Below are 18,223 nucleotides of genomic sequence, written 5' to 3' on the forward strand. Positions count from 1 at the left end.
GACGGACGGACGGACGGACGGACGGACGGACGGACGGACGGACGGACGGACGGACGACGGACGCCGCGCCACGGCATAAGCTCACTTGGCACTTCGTGCCAGGTGAGCTAAAAACAAATTGAGGGGAACACTACTTGCACTGATAACTGATGCAGTTGAACCTTTAGTCTTAATTTAGTCTTTTAATCGGTGATATTCAAATGATCATTTTAACTGAAAACAACCGATAACAAAATTGAACTTTCAAAATCCAAATTGGCTGCAAAGGTTAAGGGGAAACCTATATATGAAATTTTGAAAGGAACTGCCTTGCTGTTTTTGAGAAATACTGAAAACAAAACATTTATTGACGACAGACGGGAGACCGAATGACGGAAGTTTGATTTTAAGTATCATTTAATATAATATTTATTCAGATTGTTGTGATGAGGACGTGGCCAGGTTAGGGTCTATCTAAATCACTATTAAATACACATTACTTTTACAGAGAACCAATGTTTGGATTCTCAAATTGACTTTAAATGTCATTTTTCATACAAAATGATTTATTTATCAGGTCTACTAAAAGTAGTATTAACAGGCGACATTTTCACACGTGTTAAGTCAATTGTATTAGTCGCCTTTCCCAACATTTCAGGAATTTGAATTGCAAGCATCATCTAATATTTAGTCACTCAACTCCTGTTCTTTGTCATAGGTATTGTATGAACACTGAGCAAGTCGCAAACATGAGACACTTTTTTACACATTTATTTCGTTCTACTAAAATATCGCGATTAACCTGTTCATAATAACTTATCTATTTACATGTACAACCAGAGACGTATATATTACATGTAATATATACGTCTCTGGTACAACTAAATGAAAAAGGATGGCTCGTAACCAGTTTTATCAACTGAATATTTCTATATGCCTTTGACTTAAATGAAAAAGGTTACCACATTACATTGTCTGGGGTGGTTTCATTTCAATTTCAATTTCAAAGCATTTTATTGTCAATAGACAAATGGATTGGACAGCAGGCATAGCCTATTTAAGCCCTCTCCAAACACAGCAGCAAACAGTGGTACAAGCATAGACATAGACATTAGAACACATACAAACACAAACAGGTTGATATTATCAAATAAATAATCAAAGTAGGGGAAACAACTACTACATCCTATTTTTATTATAATTGAATCTAATGGTTTAAATTCTAACCTTTTATTTTGATACCGAAAAAACATAAAATAAATACATGTTATCAGGAAAAAGGAAAATTATTTGTTTATGGAGCTACATGTATAAACATTCGATGGGATTACGTTACCGCATCCCACAGATACATGCAACAAAGTGAACCCTGTATACCCTAATAGGACCACTACATGAATACGTATGGCTTGTAGCCAGTTTATCAACTAAACAGGTCTGTAAGCCTTTGACATAGAAGGCTACCACATTAAATTTTCTCGGTTGGTTTCATGGCATCAGATACAATTTAATGTGAATTTTCACCATAATACTATCACAAGTATCCTATTTTAAACTTCCTGTTTCCATATAGGCCAACTTTTTCACTTTTAATGCGTTTTTGAGGTGTCTGCTTTGTGATGCAGTGTCATGCATGGAGGACTGAAGGTGACTCAGTTGCCAAATTTTATATATAAACTAGGAGCTAATTAAAATATTTTAAGGTAATTATACATCCTCCTTAGATAACACTTATCAAACCATGGTACACCTTTTACTGATACATACATGTTAACTACATTAAATGACGTGTACGATATCGCATAAAATATTAAACATGTCTAAGTGGTATCCTGCATGGAGATATATAAACTTAAATTAGATGTTGGCCATTAATAAATGATTTTACATCTCTCCATCGCCTGTCTTAGTGATAGTCGCATGGAGATATATAAACATAAATTAGATGCTGGCCATTAATAAATGATTTTACATCTCTCCAGCGCCTGTCTTAGTGCTATCCTGCATGTAGATATATAAACTTAAATTAGATGTTGGCCTTTAACAGATGATTTTACATCTCTCCAGCGCCTGTCTTAGTGGTATCCTGCATGGAGATATATAAACTTAAATTAGATGTTGGCCTTTAACAGATGATTTTACATCTCTCCAGCGCCTGTCTTAGTGATAGTCGCATAGAGATCAACATTCGATGGCAAATGTTTCACAATTTAACTTAAATTAGATGTTGGCCTTTAACATCTCTCCAGTGCGCTGAATTCTAGACGTTTCTTTTGGTCTTTGAACACATACGAGACTTCAATGGACGAAATGGCCATATGGTGCAGTGAAAAAGTTCTCTGCATTTACCGATTTACATTGGTGCATCCCCCTTCATATTTACCGATTTACATTGGTGCATCCCCCTTCATATTTCCAGTCATTTAGTATGTCAGCGTGCTGTAATTCGACAATCTCAACCGACCAAACAGTCCGCCAACGCTCTGCTTAGGCCAAGGTGCAGATATACAGGTACACTGAATACTACGTGTGATGTCGACTTTGTTGGCGGACTCGCATTCAGAGAATCATATAATCATAAGTAACGCTAATAGGTTATTTACTTCTTAAACGTTTGTTTGCATGGTAGTAGATTCAATATTGTGTTTCAATATATTGCTAATTGGATATGAATTGACCGACGAGATCGGAATGAAGTATTCCCTGTGAATACGGCACCATTCTTCATTAACCTTTGTTTGCTTGGCAGTATATTCAATATGACTTTTTATATATTGTACAAGTCATTAGGAACAGAACATGCTTCGTATATTTCGTTCATAGTTTATTGTAGCTATTTATCAGTCACGATATACACAGCACTATTCCAGTGCATTTAATCCTACCCTCCGTGAATATAGCCACATTCCCAATAAATATAACATCCTTCCCGTGAATATAGCTACATTCCCCATAAATATAACATCCCTCCCGTGAATATAGCTACATTCCCCATAAATATAACACCCATCCCGTGAATAATACATGCTACGTGTTATATGAATCGGACTCGTATGTTTATCATCATATTACCTTTTTCTGAAGATGTTCATCAATTATCTTGCTCTGTCCTCTCGAATAATCTGAATTCGGTTTTATCATCGTTAGGTTATACTGCATGTCAGGAGTGCCCTGGTATGGTTGGATCAGAGTATTCCGTACATGGTTGACCAATCTGTCGTCAGCTGCTGAGTAATCAAGAATTGTCAGTTCTGTGTCGTGTGCAAATACACGAGTATTGGTAACTGTAACAATGCCGATACTTTCATTGTCACGTGATACCAGAACTTGAAGAACGCTGAACAGGAGGAAGATAGTGACCAGCACACCGCCGTACGAACAGATGCGTAGAGTCTTCCGTCGTCCCAACAACATAGTTTCTTGTTAGGAGGGGTGAGGTTCTACATCAAATCACTTCTGTAATGAGAATGTAAAACAATGGTTGTAAATTTGCAATTAAAAAAATATAAAGGAAACAATAAGTATAGCATGGAAGCAATTTTGTCTATTCGCTGCTGTGTTTTATAATAATCCTCTTCCTCCTCGTCATCGCATCACCTAAAGCCGACGCATCCAGTTCATGTGTTCGTACAGGCTCAATGTTTTGTATCGAACTGTACAATAAGTCTAAGATCACTGAAATTACACTATAGTTTCTAATGAAATTTCCAAATAACTACACCCCTGCAGGTGGGGGATTGGGAAAATAATATTCCTGCTGTTACCCACTGCATGTATCGTAGGAGGCGACTAATGAGGGAGCCGCTGTAGCATTGGGGTTTGGCTTTGGTGTTCTCTATTTGGGGACACAAAAGCATTTAGGGAAATGGCAACAACTGATTCACCCGTTGTCAGTATAATGTGACCGGGCGAGATGCTATGATGGGTTCCTTCATGGTATTTCAGTGAGATAGCACTATAAAGTCGGCATCAGATCCGCGCTATCACAAGGAGGCAGACAACATACTCTGTCTCCTGCATACACAAAAGCAAGCAAGCATACACTACACACATGGAGGCAAGTCCTTAAATGACCTTAGCTGTTAATAGGAAGTTAAACAAAATTAAATCAAACCAAACCAATCAACTAGAACCGGGGTGGGGTCATGAATTGTTGTAAACAGGCAAACAATATTATTTATGTAAAGATAAACTGGTCATGTTTATGATATTCGACTCGTATATACACTGTATATACAGAAAACCCTAAATGTCAACAATGTGGACAGCGAAGTGGAAATTTTGGAGCAATCCGCTCACCGTAATAAAGACAAATAAGGACTGATTTATATTACATCAAACGAAACTTAAAGCTTACTAGAAAAGTCTATAACTACAATCTAACATTTGAACGTGTTTTGTGCGGATGCTCCCTCGTTGTCCAGATTTAAACTGTATACTACATTGTACATACCCGAACATTGCATTACCCGACCATCAGCCGCCTCTCCCAATAAATAGCTTGTTTTATATCGCTTATCCGAACCGTTTTTATTTTATGCTGGGACTAAACAATGACATGATACTGTTTATATGCTTGTTTAGTTAGGGTCGTCATTTATTCGACATGTTAACATCATATGTTAATAAATAGTAAAATTTCATGTTCAAATATCTGACAAATGTCAACAAAACTAAGTAACAGTCGACCCTTCTGAAGGCATTTTCGTCGGCATCTAAGTTACAATTGTCAGTACACAATACGTACGCACGATGGCGAAGATTTGTAATATCAATTTACTTTGCTGCCATTGGTCCAAAACGGTGTCGACATCGGAGGCGTTTTCTCTGGGTAAAGACCACTTGACACAGCATTCATGTTTGCTTGTACTTAAAGTAATATTTGCTTTAGGGGCATTATACAAATTTCCGAATAAAGAGCTTCAAGTTCATTAGTTTTGTTTGAAGACGTTTTTGTTGAGTTTCAAATTCCAACTGTTTATTTAAATTGCATGCCTTGCGCTCTTGAATACAGTATTCATACAATTGACGATGTAAGTGAAGCAAGATTCGTGGATATTCTTTTTCCATCCATTAAGTTTTTAAATATTATTGACTCTCGGGAATCGTATTGCATTTAAGAAAGATGTTCTTTTCATTTGCGTCTTTAAAATTACAGTCCTGCTAGCCTTCTTCGCGTCTATTTCTTATAAGCAGGATGACATTGGCATTACTTTTTCGTACGTACATTGTATAATTGAAAGAGTTATAAAATTCCCGTATACCACACTCAGGGTGTGAAACGTGTCAAAGATATAAAACAAAAAAGAGTTGAATTTGATTTTCTTACGTGCCATAAAGATGTCGATGATTTACACACTGTTCTTCTGCTATAACAATCGTTTTTGTTAATACTACCTCTTAAGTGAATGATAAAGTCATTTAGCATACCAAGTAAGTTAATTGATCTCTACCAATATGTGTTCCACCCTGTGCAGGGTCTGGAAAAGACCACTGGTTAAGCTATATAGAAGACATCGATATCACTCTATAATGGTATAACACTTTTCTTATAAACAATTCTTGAATAGGTACTGTACATTGCAACTTTCTGTTCAAGAAACTTGAACAATAAAATTCATACTTTCTACTATTGATGCAGTAACATGTAAATCAAGATCCGGCCCAACATACCATTCATCTATTTGTAATAGGTATTTATTCATATTTAATCCAAATCTTTGAAAACACGTGATATCTATAAGAAATTTAAAATCCTGGCCTAAGTTGCTCAAAGGTTGTTTAGATTTAACCAGTGGTTAGGGAATATTTGAAAAACACAAGATAATCAAGAACATTTGATATCATTTCACTGCTATAGATTTGTTGAGACAGCTGAGATTGATGTGTCATATGGAATCTTATTCTTTTGAATCTCTTGTTCCTTAGAAATGTGAGGATATTATTTTTACTGTGTCATTTTCTATAAAAAAATGTATTGTACATTAGTACCTGTCAACTACAGAAATACTTACATGTACATGTAGAATGACTTAGATCCGATTCCTACAAAGTCGTCGCTATATCCGTTTCTCAGGGTGAATAAAGTGACGACCTTTTGTGCGTCAATTTCAACAGATTTAAAAGTGAATAGGACTAAAATACGCTGTATCAAAACGTATTATTACTTTAAAAGACCAGTGTATTTTTACGTACGTTATCATCCTCAATTTTCAATCCCGACTGATGCTGTGGAGCACATATACATGAGATTCGGTCTAGCCGACCCCTCCCTCTCGGATGATTACCTTTTATAAATCCATCATGTTATGCAGTGAATCAGAGATATTGCGGATTCAAATCCGAAATTGATTGAAGCCGGGAATCAAAGCAAATATATGCCGAGATTACACACAGACATGCAGCGTGCGATGTGGTCCCGTTCATAGACATCCCGTGTAATGTGTGATTGATAACTCATTGAGTGATATCACTATCTGGAATACCTTGAATTATATCAGGATCTTATACTTAACATTTAACAAAATCAAAAATATATATTGTTTAATTGTAGTTACCGGGAGTGGCTGGTATTATATCAGTAATACAATTATACACATGTCAAAATGATGCATCACTATGCACATTGCCCTTAGGCAAGTTCGTGAAATTACACTCGATCAAAACCAGGTTGTGGTTATAAGTAATATGTTAACTTACTTTCTTCTAGGGTAACTATGAATATGAATTTAGAGACGAGTCTTATATAACGTGAGAAATGAAATTCTGTACGTAACGGACATGTCTGTTTAGTGAAAAATGAAATTCTGTATGTAATGAGCATGTCTGTTTAGTGTGATCTGATTGTCTGTACGTAATGGACATGTCTGTTTAGTGAGAAATGAAATTATGTACGTAATGGACATGTCTGTTTAGTGAGAAATGAAATTATGTACGTATTTGACATGTCTGTTTAGTGAGAAATGAAATTCTGTACGTAATGGACATGTCTGTTTAGTGAGATCTGATTGTCTGTACGTAATGGGCATCTCTGTTTAGTGTGATCTGATTGTCTGTATGTAATGGGCATGTCTGTGTAGTGGGATCTGATTGTCTGTACGTAATGAGCATGTCTGTTTAGTGAGATCTGATTGTCTGTATGTAATGAGCATGTCTGTTTAGTGTGATCTGATTGTCTGTACGTAATGGGCATGTCTGTTTAGTGAGATCTGATTGTCTGTATGTAATGGGCATGTCTGTGTAGAGAGATCTGATTGTCTGTACGTAATGAGCATGTCTGTTTAGTGAGATCTGATTGTCTGTACGTAATGGGCATGTCTATTTAGGGAGATCTGATTTTCTGCATTACCTTCATGTACACTTACAGGCATGTAATTTGGGGATTCAAAAACGGGAGAAAAAAATGAAACGGTCGGAACACATTTCAACCAATCAGCCAAAAATTGTACTTGTTTAGGAACACATTAAGAACATTTTAATCGTTTAAAAAAAATCGAAAAATCGAGATAAATGCATAAGATGGGAAATAAATAGTATCCCTGTATATATATTTTCCCATTAGGTTATGAAACCACGCGTGTAAATTAGAGATTAATTCATATGTCAAATATTTGTAATGATTTGTGTCAAACTTTCGTTAAGAACGTAAACAATTACACCTGCTTTATATGTTTGTGAGCTTCGTGTGTCGATAATACACAGCTATACCTTCAGGATAAAACTGGTGATATTGTTTACAGTGTCTACACACCGTGTAAGGAATGTACGACGCTCAACTCGAATAATTAATTTGCAGGGGCCAGGTAAATTACACCAACAATCCGTGATCTCGAAATAGAAATCTATTATTTGGACTATTATAGTCTCAATATAGTAATGTACGTTTGGCTGGATGTAGTCATCAAACATCTCGAATTAGTAATCTTTTATCTTGGAGCAGTATTAGTAGTTTTATTATTCGACTTATCTGGTTACAGATCATTCTTTAATTATAACTCATGAAGAATAGATTTAGCATACCCTGTTTATCATTGCTTTTGCGGTTATTTTTTCACATAAATGCAATCATCTAAAAGCGACATCACGGATAAATACATCAAAAACTAGGATAAGTACATCAATAACTAGGATAAGTACACCAATAACTAGGATAAGTACATCAATAACTAGGATAAGTACATCAATAACTAGGATAAGTACATCAATAACTAGGATAAGTACATCAATAACTAGGATAAGTACATCAATAACTAGGATAAGTACATCAATAACTAGGATAAGTACATCAATAACTAGGATAAGTACATCAATAACTAGGATAAGTACATCAATAACTAGGATAAGTACATCAATAACTAGGATAAGTACATCAATAACTAGGATAAGTACATCAATAACTAGGATAAGTACATCAATAACTAGGATAAGTACATCAATAACTAGGATAAGTACATCAATAACTAGGATAAGTACATCAATAACTAGGATAAGTACATCAATAACTAGGATAAGTACATCAATAACTAGGATAAGTACATCAATAACTAGGATAAGTACATCAATAACTAGGATAAGTACATCAATAACTAGGATAAGTACATCAATAACTAGGATAAGTACATCAATAACTAGGATAAGTACATCAATAACTAGGATAAGTACATCAATAACTAGGATAAGTACATCAATAACTAGGATAAGTACATCAATAACTAGGATAAGTACATCAATAACTAGGATAAGTACATCAATAACTAGGATAAGTACATCAATAACTAGGATAAGTACATCAATAACTAGGATAAGTACATCAATAACTAGGATAAGTACATCAATAACTAGGATAAGTACATCAATAACTAGGATAAGTACATCAATAACTAGGATAAGTACATCAATAACTAGGATAAGTACATCAATAACTAGGATAAGTACATCAATAACTAGGATAAGTACATCAATAACTAGGATAAGTACATCAATAACTAGGATAAGTACATCAATAACTAGGATAAGTACATCAATAACTAGGATAAGTACATCAATAACTAGGATAAGTACATCAATAACTAGGATAAGTACATCAATAACTAGGATAAGTACATCAATAACTAGGATAAGTACATCAATAACTAGGATAAGTACATCAATAACTAGGATAAGTACATCAATAACTAGGATAAGTACATCAATAACTAGGATAAGTACATCAATAACTAGGATAAGTACATCAATAACTAGGATAAGTACATCAATAACTAGGATAAGTACATCAATAACTAGGATAAGTACATCAATAACTAGGATAAGTACATCAATAACTAGGATAAGTACATCAATAACTAGGATAAGTACATCAATAACTAGGATAAGTACATCAATAACTAGGATAAGTACATCAATAACTAGGATAAGTACATCAATAACTAGGATAAGTACATCAATAACTAGGATAAGTACATCAATAACTAGGATAAGTACATCAATAACTAGGATAAGTACATCAATAACTAGGATAAGTACATCAATAACTAGGATAAGTACATCAATAACTAGGATAAGTACATCAATAACTAGGATAAGTACATCAATAACTAGGATAAGTACATCAATAACTAGGATAAGTACATCAATAACTAGGATAAGTACATCAATAACTAGGATAAGTACATCAATAACTAGGATAAGTACATCAATAACTAGGATAAGTACATCAATAACTAGGATAAGTACATCAATAACTAGGATAAGTACATCAATAACTAGGATAAGTACATCAATAACTAGGATAAGTACATCAATAACTAGGATAAGTACATCAATAACTAGGATAAGTACATCAATAACTAGGATAAGTGCATCAATAACTATAATATCCCTTTTCAAATAATACATAAACATACCAATAGTATCTTCTCGTGGAAAATGATTTCCGGATTTCGCTTAAATATATTCATAAATGTGGTTAATCGCCAACAGAAAATGAGATTCCACAAGCGTCCGACCAAACGATTTAAAAAACACATGTTTGTGTCATTTCTGCTAACCCATGCGCACCATCTGATTGTAGCTCAAATGGCTTGCGGTCGAGGCGATAGCGAGCGAAAACTTTTACCGCGTTAGCTACGAGGCGATAGCGAGCGAAAACTGTTACCGTGTTAGCTACGAGGCGATAGCTACGAGGCGATAGCGAGCGAAAACTGTTACCGCATTAGCTACGAGGCGATAGCGAGCGAAAACTGTTACCGCGTTAGCTACGAGGCGATAGCGAGAGAAAACTGTTACCGCGTTAGCTACGAGGCGATAGCGAGCGAAAACTGTTACCGCGTTTGCTACGAGGCGATAGCGAGAGAAAACTGTTACCGCGTTTGCTACAGAGGCGATAGCGAGCGAAAACTGTTACCGCGTTTGCTACAGAGGCGATAGCGAGCGAAAACTGTTACCGCGTTTGCTACGAGGCGAACAGTTGTCAATGGTCAGAAGATACAACAGGGACTACGTTATGGAAACATTAGGCTTCAACAAAAAACTAATGACCTTTGGAAACTAACTAGGCTTCATTATATTATTGACGATGTGACAAGAATCCGAATCATTAATCTTGTCTGTACAGAGTCACGAACCTCAGGTAACTCAGGTATTTTATGAAAGTGAAACTCGCCATCAAGAGGTTTCATTTACACCAGAACTGTGCTACACCACAAGCTAGTCACTAGCTAACATGCCTCCGTACTTTAGATACATATGACCCTTAAATGGCCATAATAGCTCCTCTAAACCCTTGCTTTCCAGCTACAAGCTAACGCTAAACAGCTGAATTTAGATGACCTTGACCTTAGGTGACCTTAGCATAACTCCTCGTCCTGCATGTTCTTGTCCTTCATACAAATGTGGTCCAGTTGGGCACATAGTAACTGACCATCAAAGTAGTATCGACTATCAACATTTTTTTCATTATTAGACCACTACATGTACCAACAGTATATGGATTTCGAGATACTGACGGATCTCGTTGCGAAAATGAGCCCGACAAAAGGCAGAACGAGAGCATCCTAATTTGACTAAATGATACTGCGAGTACGATCTATCAGGTACATCAATTTACAAATCATGAACAGTTTCATATCCAGAGGGAAAACAAAACATAATTCTGTATATCTTGACCCCGATGACCAAACAACACACGGTGATCTATGTCTGCGGACAACACATCTAAAGTCGTTGACCTTGTATATAAACACAATTATACGAACTACTGGTAAAAGACCTAGGAATGCTGTAAAACCAAGGAAACTCTACGACAATATTGTCTAACATTTGTGAAAGAAGAAACTCCAGCCCGCTTCTATCCGACGTTCTCAGTTTGATAACGAGGCATTACTTAGATTTTACCTAGATTTCAAAAGTTAGTGATGTAATTTCGGGGGTTTTGTAGGATTCCTTGCCGACGTGGAGATTTTCATATACAATCAAGCCAGGATTTTAGGTTCAACGTTTTTATTCACCCAGGAGTTTCATCCCTGTAAGTCATTAAAATATACATATAAGACACATACATTTCGTATCGAACGCACCTGACTAAAATAACGCAATACACAATACACACGTACATTGATTATAACATTCCACACCACACGTTTTCCAAACGACCAGACTATAAATAACTGGACAATACATAACTGACGAGATAATTTACACAATGGCGTACGCAATAATATATAAATGTGGTTTACACTATAATGGTACGTTCTCCATTTATAAATATATAAACTAGCATTCTAGCGAGAATAAATACATACGCTCTACTAAATGACAAAATTATTGACCACGCCCGTCGGCGAAAATATAAAGGTAAATTAGAAATAGTCAGAAAATAATAATTTCAAGAATAAATAATACTTTACTTCTAATTCTATACTAGTTCCGAATATATAAAAAGTATTATTCTAGCCTATAAAATAAACAGAACAGTGACCTACCTAGTATGTGGTACCTGGGATAGACTCCGTTCATGATGCTCATAGGGCAGATTGAGATGATCGATGTATTCAATATGGAAGGTATCGATGAAATGGGCAGATAGAAAGTTCAGAGGTAGCGAAGAAAACTTTAGGGCGGGAAAAATGCACGCAATGCGACAGATGTCATGGGTCATTGGTCAAGTTGTCAAACTAGTTTACAAAAGACATACACAACATACACAATACGTCACATAGACCACACACGTATACACATCTAAAAACGAAAGTAGCGATGACGTGACACGGCGACTTCGGTAGTGAAAACGCGGCACGGATAACGGAATGAAAGAACAAAATACGGATTAGAATATAAATAATGAAATCGTAAATTATATTGTTACTAAAGAACTCATATTCAGTTTGTTCCCACTGAGTATGTACTTATTCAAATAATTATGAATATCAAAATAACAAGGGTGCTACAGTGACGTCAATGAGGTATTAGAAACTTAGTCTTCAGGTAATATTCCCCTTGTACTTATAAGTGCTTCCTTTGATCCTATTTTGCCTGGTCTGATCGGATTGGGAGTTGAAAAACGGGTTGTTTATGATATTCACAGTATGAATACATTGCTTCCTCCAGATATGCTGGCCTCAGAACACGTCTGTACGGAGGACATCAAGAGTACAGTTAACATCGCTTAGACAGTTAAGTAGTACTACTACAAAGGGACATGTATATAACATGTGAAATCTCACACCCCTTGTCATCACAGTCCTGCCATATTAAGGGGAAATGTTGGGATAAATGTGATTTCGTTAAGCTCACTTACATTTCTTCAATATTTAACACAGTACTGTACTTACGGGTGGGATTTGGTCATCACAAGATGCTGTTATCCAGGTCAGTAACCCCACGGTATGGCGTCTCTACTAACTATATACATGGACTACATACAAGACGTAGCAATGAGACCCTTGCATGACATATTTCTATAAACTTTAAATAACTTTTCAAAACAGGAGTTAATGACATATCAGGCTTACCTGTAACCGACTTCCTGGTAACTTTAACGTCTGCAGGTAAATTACCCTGTGACAAGCTCATTTACAAGTACACAAAAGTGTACACTAGAATGTCTACACACCCTGTAATGTTAAATCATCTCGCCTGCCATTACCCTTATATCGAACGCTTGGATGGCCGTTTTACGTTACAGTCGACCTACTGAAAGTCTGATAAATCGGGGTAGAACTTCGGAATGAATCAATGTGATCTGTTTAAATCACTTCCACAAAAGAAGCGCGACATATTCCGATAAAGGGTTTGATATTACCGATGATCTGCTGAAACTCAATTGTACACGCTTGACGGGTGATTTTATACAAATAATCCCTGACCCTTTACTATTGATATTTGGTTTAAAATCTTAAGTAGGCGATGTCTGGTCAACTTGTCTGAACATAACCGGTCCGTATAGGGTGCCTGGGATGGCGGTACTTATGTAGTGTATGGGATAGACTAGAAATTCCACACATCTGTGGCGACGGTAATTCTCTACCATTGAAACTGTCACAACCCTCAATTCTCTAGCATTGAAACTGTCACAGTCCTTCCTTCTCTAACATTCAAACTGTCACAGTCCTTCCTTCTCTAACATTCAAACTATCACAACCCTTACTTCTCTACCATTGAAACTGTCACAGTCCTTCCTTCTCTACCATTCAAACTATCACAACCCTCAATTCTCTAACATTGAAACTGTCACAGTCCTTCCTTCTCTAACATTGAAACTGTCACAGTCTTCCTTCTCTAACATTGAAACTGTCACAGTCCTTCCTTCTCTAACATTGAAACTGTCACAGTCCTTACTTCTCTAACATTGAAACTGTCACAACCCTCAATTCTCTAACATTGAAACTGTCACAGTCATTCCTTCTTTATCCTGTCTCCTACCACGTAACATGCAACAACCAACATATTTTATCTCTATTATTGAAACTGTAACAATCACTCATTGGCTTTCCTACCACTCCAACACATTTTTCTATCATTACAACCATGTTTTCTTTCCTAGGCAAACACGAGCCCAGCTCTATTAAGACCTTTAAACTATCGTGTTTTATTCCACGAATATAATCAACAAAATACAAATTCCAAAGCATATCCTTTCATGATATGACCGGTTTATATAGGATGATAAGGACAAGGATGATATGGTCTATATCATTAAGGTTTTATAAGAAGACGATATCTTCTCTGGAACTAGATAAGGAGAGTTTTGCATTATCGGGTAATAAACAATACGCTATAGAATGCATTTTCCCAACAAGCCATGCATGTGCAACACCAGCAGAAGGTTAGTAGGTAAATATTGATGATATTTGGCAAATTAAAACATGTATATAGACTACGTAGTATTGATATCGTTAAAATCAAATGACTTTTAAACATACACTGCTTAACAAAAAAAACATCTTTTTGTATAAACACAATACTACATTATGCATGATGGCCATATATTTTTTATCTGATCGACAACATTTGATTCTTTGAACATTTTGATAAAAATACGGATGTCATACGATAAGGATATAAATACCGTTGACGTGGAGATTTACGCAGGATTGCTCTATAGTAGTTAATACATATTCGGCTTTATGTAGAATCCCAAAATATTTAGACTGTAACGCGTGTCCCCATTGAACCCGAAAACTGTTCGTAGACTAAGGGAATCAGGGGTATATGTAGTCGCCATGTTAAATGTTAGGGGTGGCGAGTTGCTGAGACCTTTGTTTCAGTGGGGATGCAGGGTGGGGTGATATCGCGTTAAAGTAAATAGGGAGCAGAACTGCAACCCTTAAAGGATATAGTAGTCACCACCATAGATCGTAAAGATTACACTCAACATCAGTTTACAACGCAAAGCTTTGTTAACTTACAGGATATAGTAGTCACCACTATAGATAGTAAAGATTACACTCAACATCAGTTTACAACGCAAAGCTTTGTTAACTTACAGGATATAGTAGTCACCACTATAGATAGTAAAGATTACACTCAACATCAGTTTACAACGCAAAGCTTTGTTAACTTACAGGATATAGTAGTCACCACTATAGATAGTAAAGATTACACTCAACATCAGTTTACAACGCAAAGCTTTGTTAACTTACAGGATATAGTAGTCACCACTATAGATAGTAAAGATTACACTCAACATCAGTTTACAACGCAAAGCTTTGTTAACTTACAGGATATAGTAGTCACCACTATAGATAGTAAAGATTACACTCAACATCAGTTTACAACGCAAAGCTTTGTTAACTTACAGAAAGCCATTTCAAAATGTTTAATTAAAACGTTTCCGGTATCTAATATCTTGTATACAAATATATATGTAATATCACCAGGAAACTTTGCTGACGCCATTAAGTGTAAAACCGAAAGTAGACACACACGTACATATTTGTTCTGTGTGTAAAATCAATAGCGACTTACACGAATAAGACATTCGCTTATTTTCCCTACATTTGATATAAGGTGTACTTACAATATAAAACATCCGGCATCCCTGATGTATACGGAGCTGTTTGACAGGTGTGTACAAAACAGCTACTAACTAAGTACTCAAACCTGCTCAGGTGTACGCGAGATAAATACATACGCTTAAGTGATTTCTCACCCCTCTCCAACCGCTCTTATTACATTATAATGTCCAAATCCCTATACGTAACACCAGACTACCCAAACGTGTCCGTCCCACCTGTTATCACACTCCAACTACCTGTAATTAAAACTTAACTACAGACTTAAACTCTCCAGTCGTGATGACATATTCCCATTACCAAAGTTATGTGAAAACGTAGCCGTACCGGTTAATACAGTGGAACCTCTCTAGTCGGGATATCTGTCGGGATGTATCCACTCCGACATACAGTAGGGCCGTGGAATAGGGATGTATCCACACCGACCCACAGTAGGACAGTGGAATAGGGATGTATCCATTCCGACATACAGTAGGACAGTGGAATAGGGATGTATCCACTCCAACATACAGTAGGACAGTGGAATAGGGATGTATCCACTCCGACTCACGGTAGGGCCGTGAGATAGGGATGTATCCACTCCGACCCACAGTAGGGCCGTGAGATAGGGATGTATCCACTCCGACCTACAGTAGGACAGTGGGATTGGGATATATCCACTCCGACATACAGTAGGACAGTGGAATTGGGATGTATCCATTCCGACCCACGGTAGGGCCGTGAGATAGGGATGTATCCACTCCGACCTACAGTAGGGCCGTGTGATAGGGATGTATCCACTCCGACCCACAGAAGGACAGTGGAATTTGGATGTATCCACTCCGACCCACAGTAGGACCGTGGGATTGGGATGTATCCACTCCGACCAACAGTAGGGCCGTGTGATAGGGATGTATCCACTCCGACCCACAGTAGGACAGTGGAATTGGGATGTATCCACTCCGACCGACAGTAGGACAGTGGGATTGGGATGTATCCACTCCGACCCACAGTAGGACCGTGGGGTAGGGATATATCCACTCCGACCTACAGTAGGGCCGCGGAATTGGGATCTATCCACTCCGACCCACAGTAGGGCCGCGGGATTGGGATGTATCTACTCCGACCCACAGTAGGACAGTGGGATTGGGATGTATCCACTCCGACCCACAGTAGGGCCGTGAGATAGGGATGTATCCACTCTGACCCACAGTAGGACAGTGGGATTAGGATGTATCCACTCCGACCTACATTAGGGCCGTGGAATTGGGATGTATCCACTCCGACCCACAGAAGGACAGTGGAATTGGGATGTATCCACTCCGATCCACAGTAGGGCCGTGGAATTGGGATGTATCCACTCCGACCCACAGTAGGACACTGGAATTGGGATGTATCCACTCCGACCCACAGTAGGGCCGTGGGATAGGGATGTATCCACTCCGACCCACAGTAGGACAGTGGGATTGGGATGTATCCACTCCGACCCACAGTAGGGCCGTGGAATTGGGATGTATCCACTCCGACCCACAGTAGGGCCGCGGAATTGGGATGTATCCACTCCGACCCACAGTAGGGCCGCGGAATTGGGATGTATCCACTCCGACCCACAGTAGGGCCGCGGAATTGGGATGTATCCACTCCGACCCACAGTAGGGCCGCGGAATTGGGATGTATCCACTCCGACCCACAGTAGGGCCGCGGAATTGGGATGTATCCACTCCGACCCACAGTTGGACAGTGGGATTGGGATGTATCCACTCCGACCAAGTAGAACAGTGGGATAGGGATGTATTCACTCCGACCCACAGTAGGACCGTGGGATTGGGATGTATCCACTCCGACCTACAGTAGGGCCGTGGAATTGGGATGTATCCACTCCGACCCACATTAGGACCGTGGGATTGGGATGTATCCACTCCTACCCACAGTAGGGGGCCGTGGGATAGGAATGTATCCACTCCGACCCATAGTAGGACAGTGGGATTGGGATGTATCCACTCCGACCCACCGTAGGGCCGTGGGATAGGGATGTATCCATTCCGACCCACAGTAGGGCCGTGGCATTTGGATGTATCCACCCCGACCCACAGTAGGGCCGTGGGATTGGGATGTACCCACTCCGACCCACATGAGCCATGGGATAGGGATGTATCCACTCCGACCCACTGTAGGACAGTGGGATTGGGATGTATCCACTCCGACCCACAATTGGACAGTGGGATTGGGATGTATCCACTCCGACCAAGTAGGAGAGTGGGATAGGGATGTATCCACTCCGACCCACAGTAGGGCCGTGGAATTGGGATGTATCCACTCCGACCCATAGTAGGACAGTGGAATTGGGATGTATCCACTCCGACCCACCGTAGGGCCGTGGGATAGGGATGTATCCACTCCGACCCACAGTAGGGCCGTGGCATTTGGATGTATCCACCCCGACCCACAGTAGGGCCGTAGGATTGGGATGTACCCACTCCGACCCACATGAGCCATGGGATAGGGATGTATCCACTCCGACCCACAGTAGGACAGTGGGATTGGGATGTATCCACTCCGACCCACAGTAGGACCGCGGGGACTGGGATGTATCCACTTCGACCCTCAGTAGGACCGCGGGGTAGGGATGTATCCACTCCGACCTACAGTAGGACCGCGGGGACTGGGATGTATCCACTTCGACCCTCAGTAGGACCGCGGGGTAGGGATGTATCCTCTCCGACCCACAGTAGGACCGCGGGGACTGGGATGTATCC

At 38.6% G+C, this 18,223-nt stretch overlaps 1 protein-coding gene across 5 annotated transcripts in view; it reads right to left on the reverse strand.

The window, feature by feature from the left end:
• LOC110461501 overlaps positions 1-15,712 on the reverse strand; it is a 24,259-nt gene extending 8,547 nt beyond the window's left edge. Inside the window, exons 1-2 of one of the 5 annotated variants that reach the window (XM_021514981.1) lie at positions 15,494-15,712; positions 3,052-3,435 (exon numbers count right to left, since the gene is read on the reverse strand). In XM_021514981.1, coding sequence (XP_021370656.1) covers positions 3,052-3,393 — 342 coding nt within the window. In that variant the 5' untranslated portion in view covers positions 3,394-3,435; positions 15,494-15,712. Of the gene's footprint in view, positions 1-3,051; positions 3,436-4,432; positions 4,490-11,957; positions 12,212-12,806; positions 12,928-12,986; positions 13,107-15,493 lie in introns of those variants that run through there. The other 4 variants (XM_021514984.1, XM_021514982.1, XM_021514983.1 and 1 more) reach the window with 4 other exon arrangements.
• Between the last annotated feature and the right edge of the window lie 2,511 nt (positions 15,713-18,223).

The sequence above is a fragment of the Mizuhopecten yessoensis genome, unplaced genomic scaffold (assembly GCF_002113885.1).
Source record: "Mizuhopecten yessoensis strain PY_sf001 unplaced genomic scaffold, ASM211388v2 scaffold10629, whole genome shotgun sequence".
Classification (NCBI taxonomy): domain Eukaryota; kingdom Metazoa; phylum Mollusca; class Bivalvia; order Pectinida; family Pectinidae; genus Mizuhopecten; species Mizuhopecten yessoensis.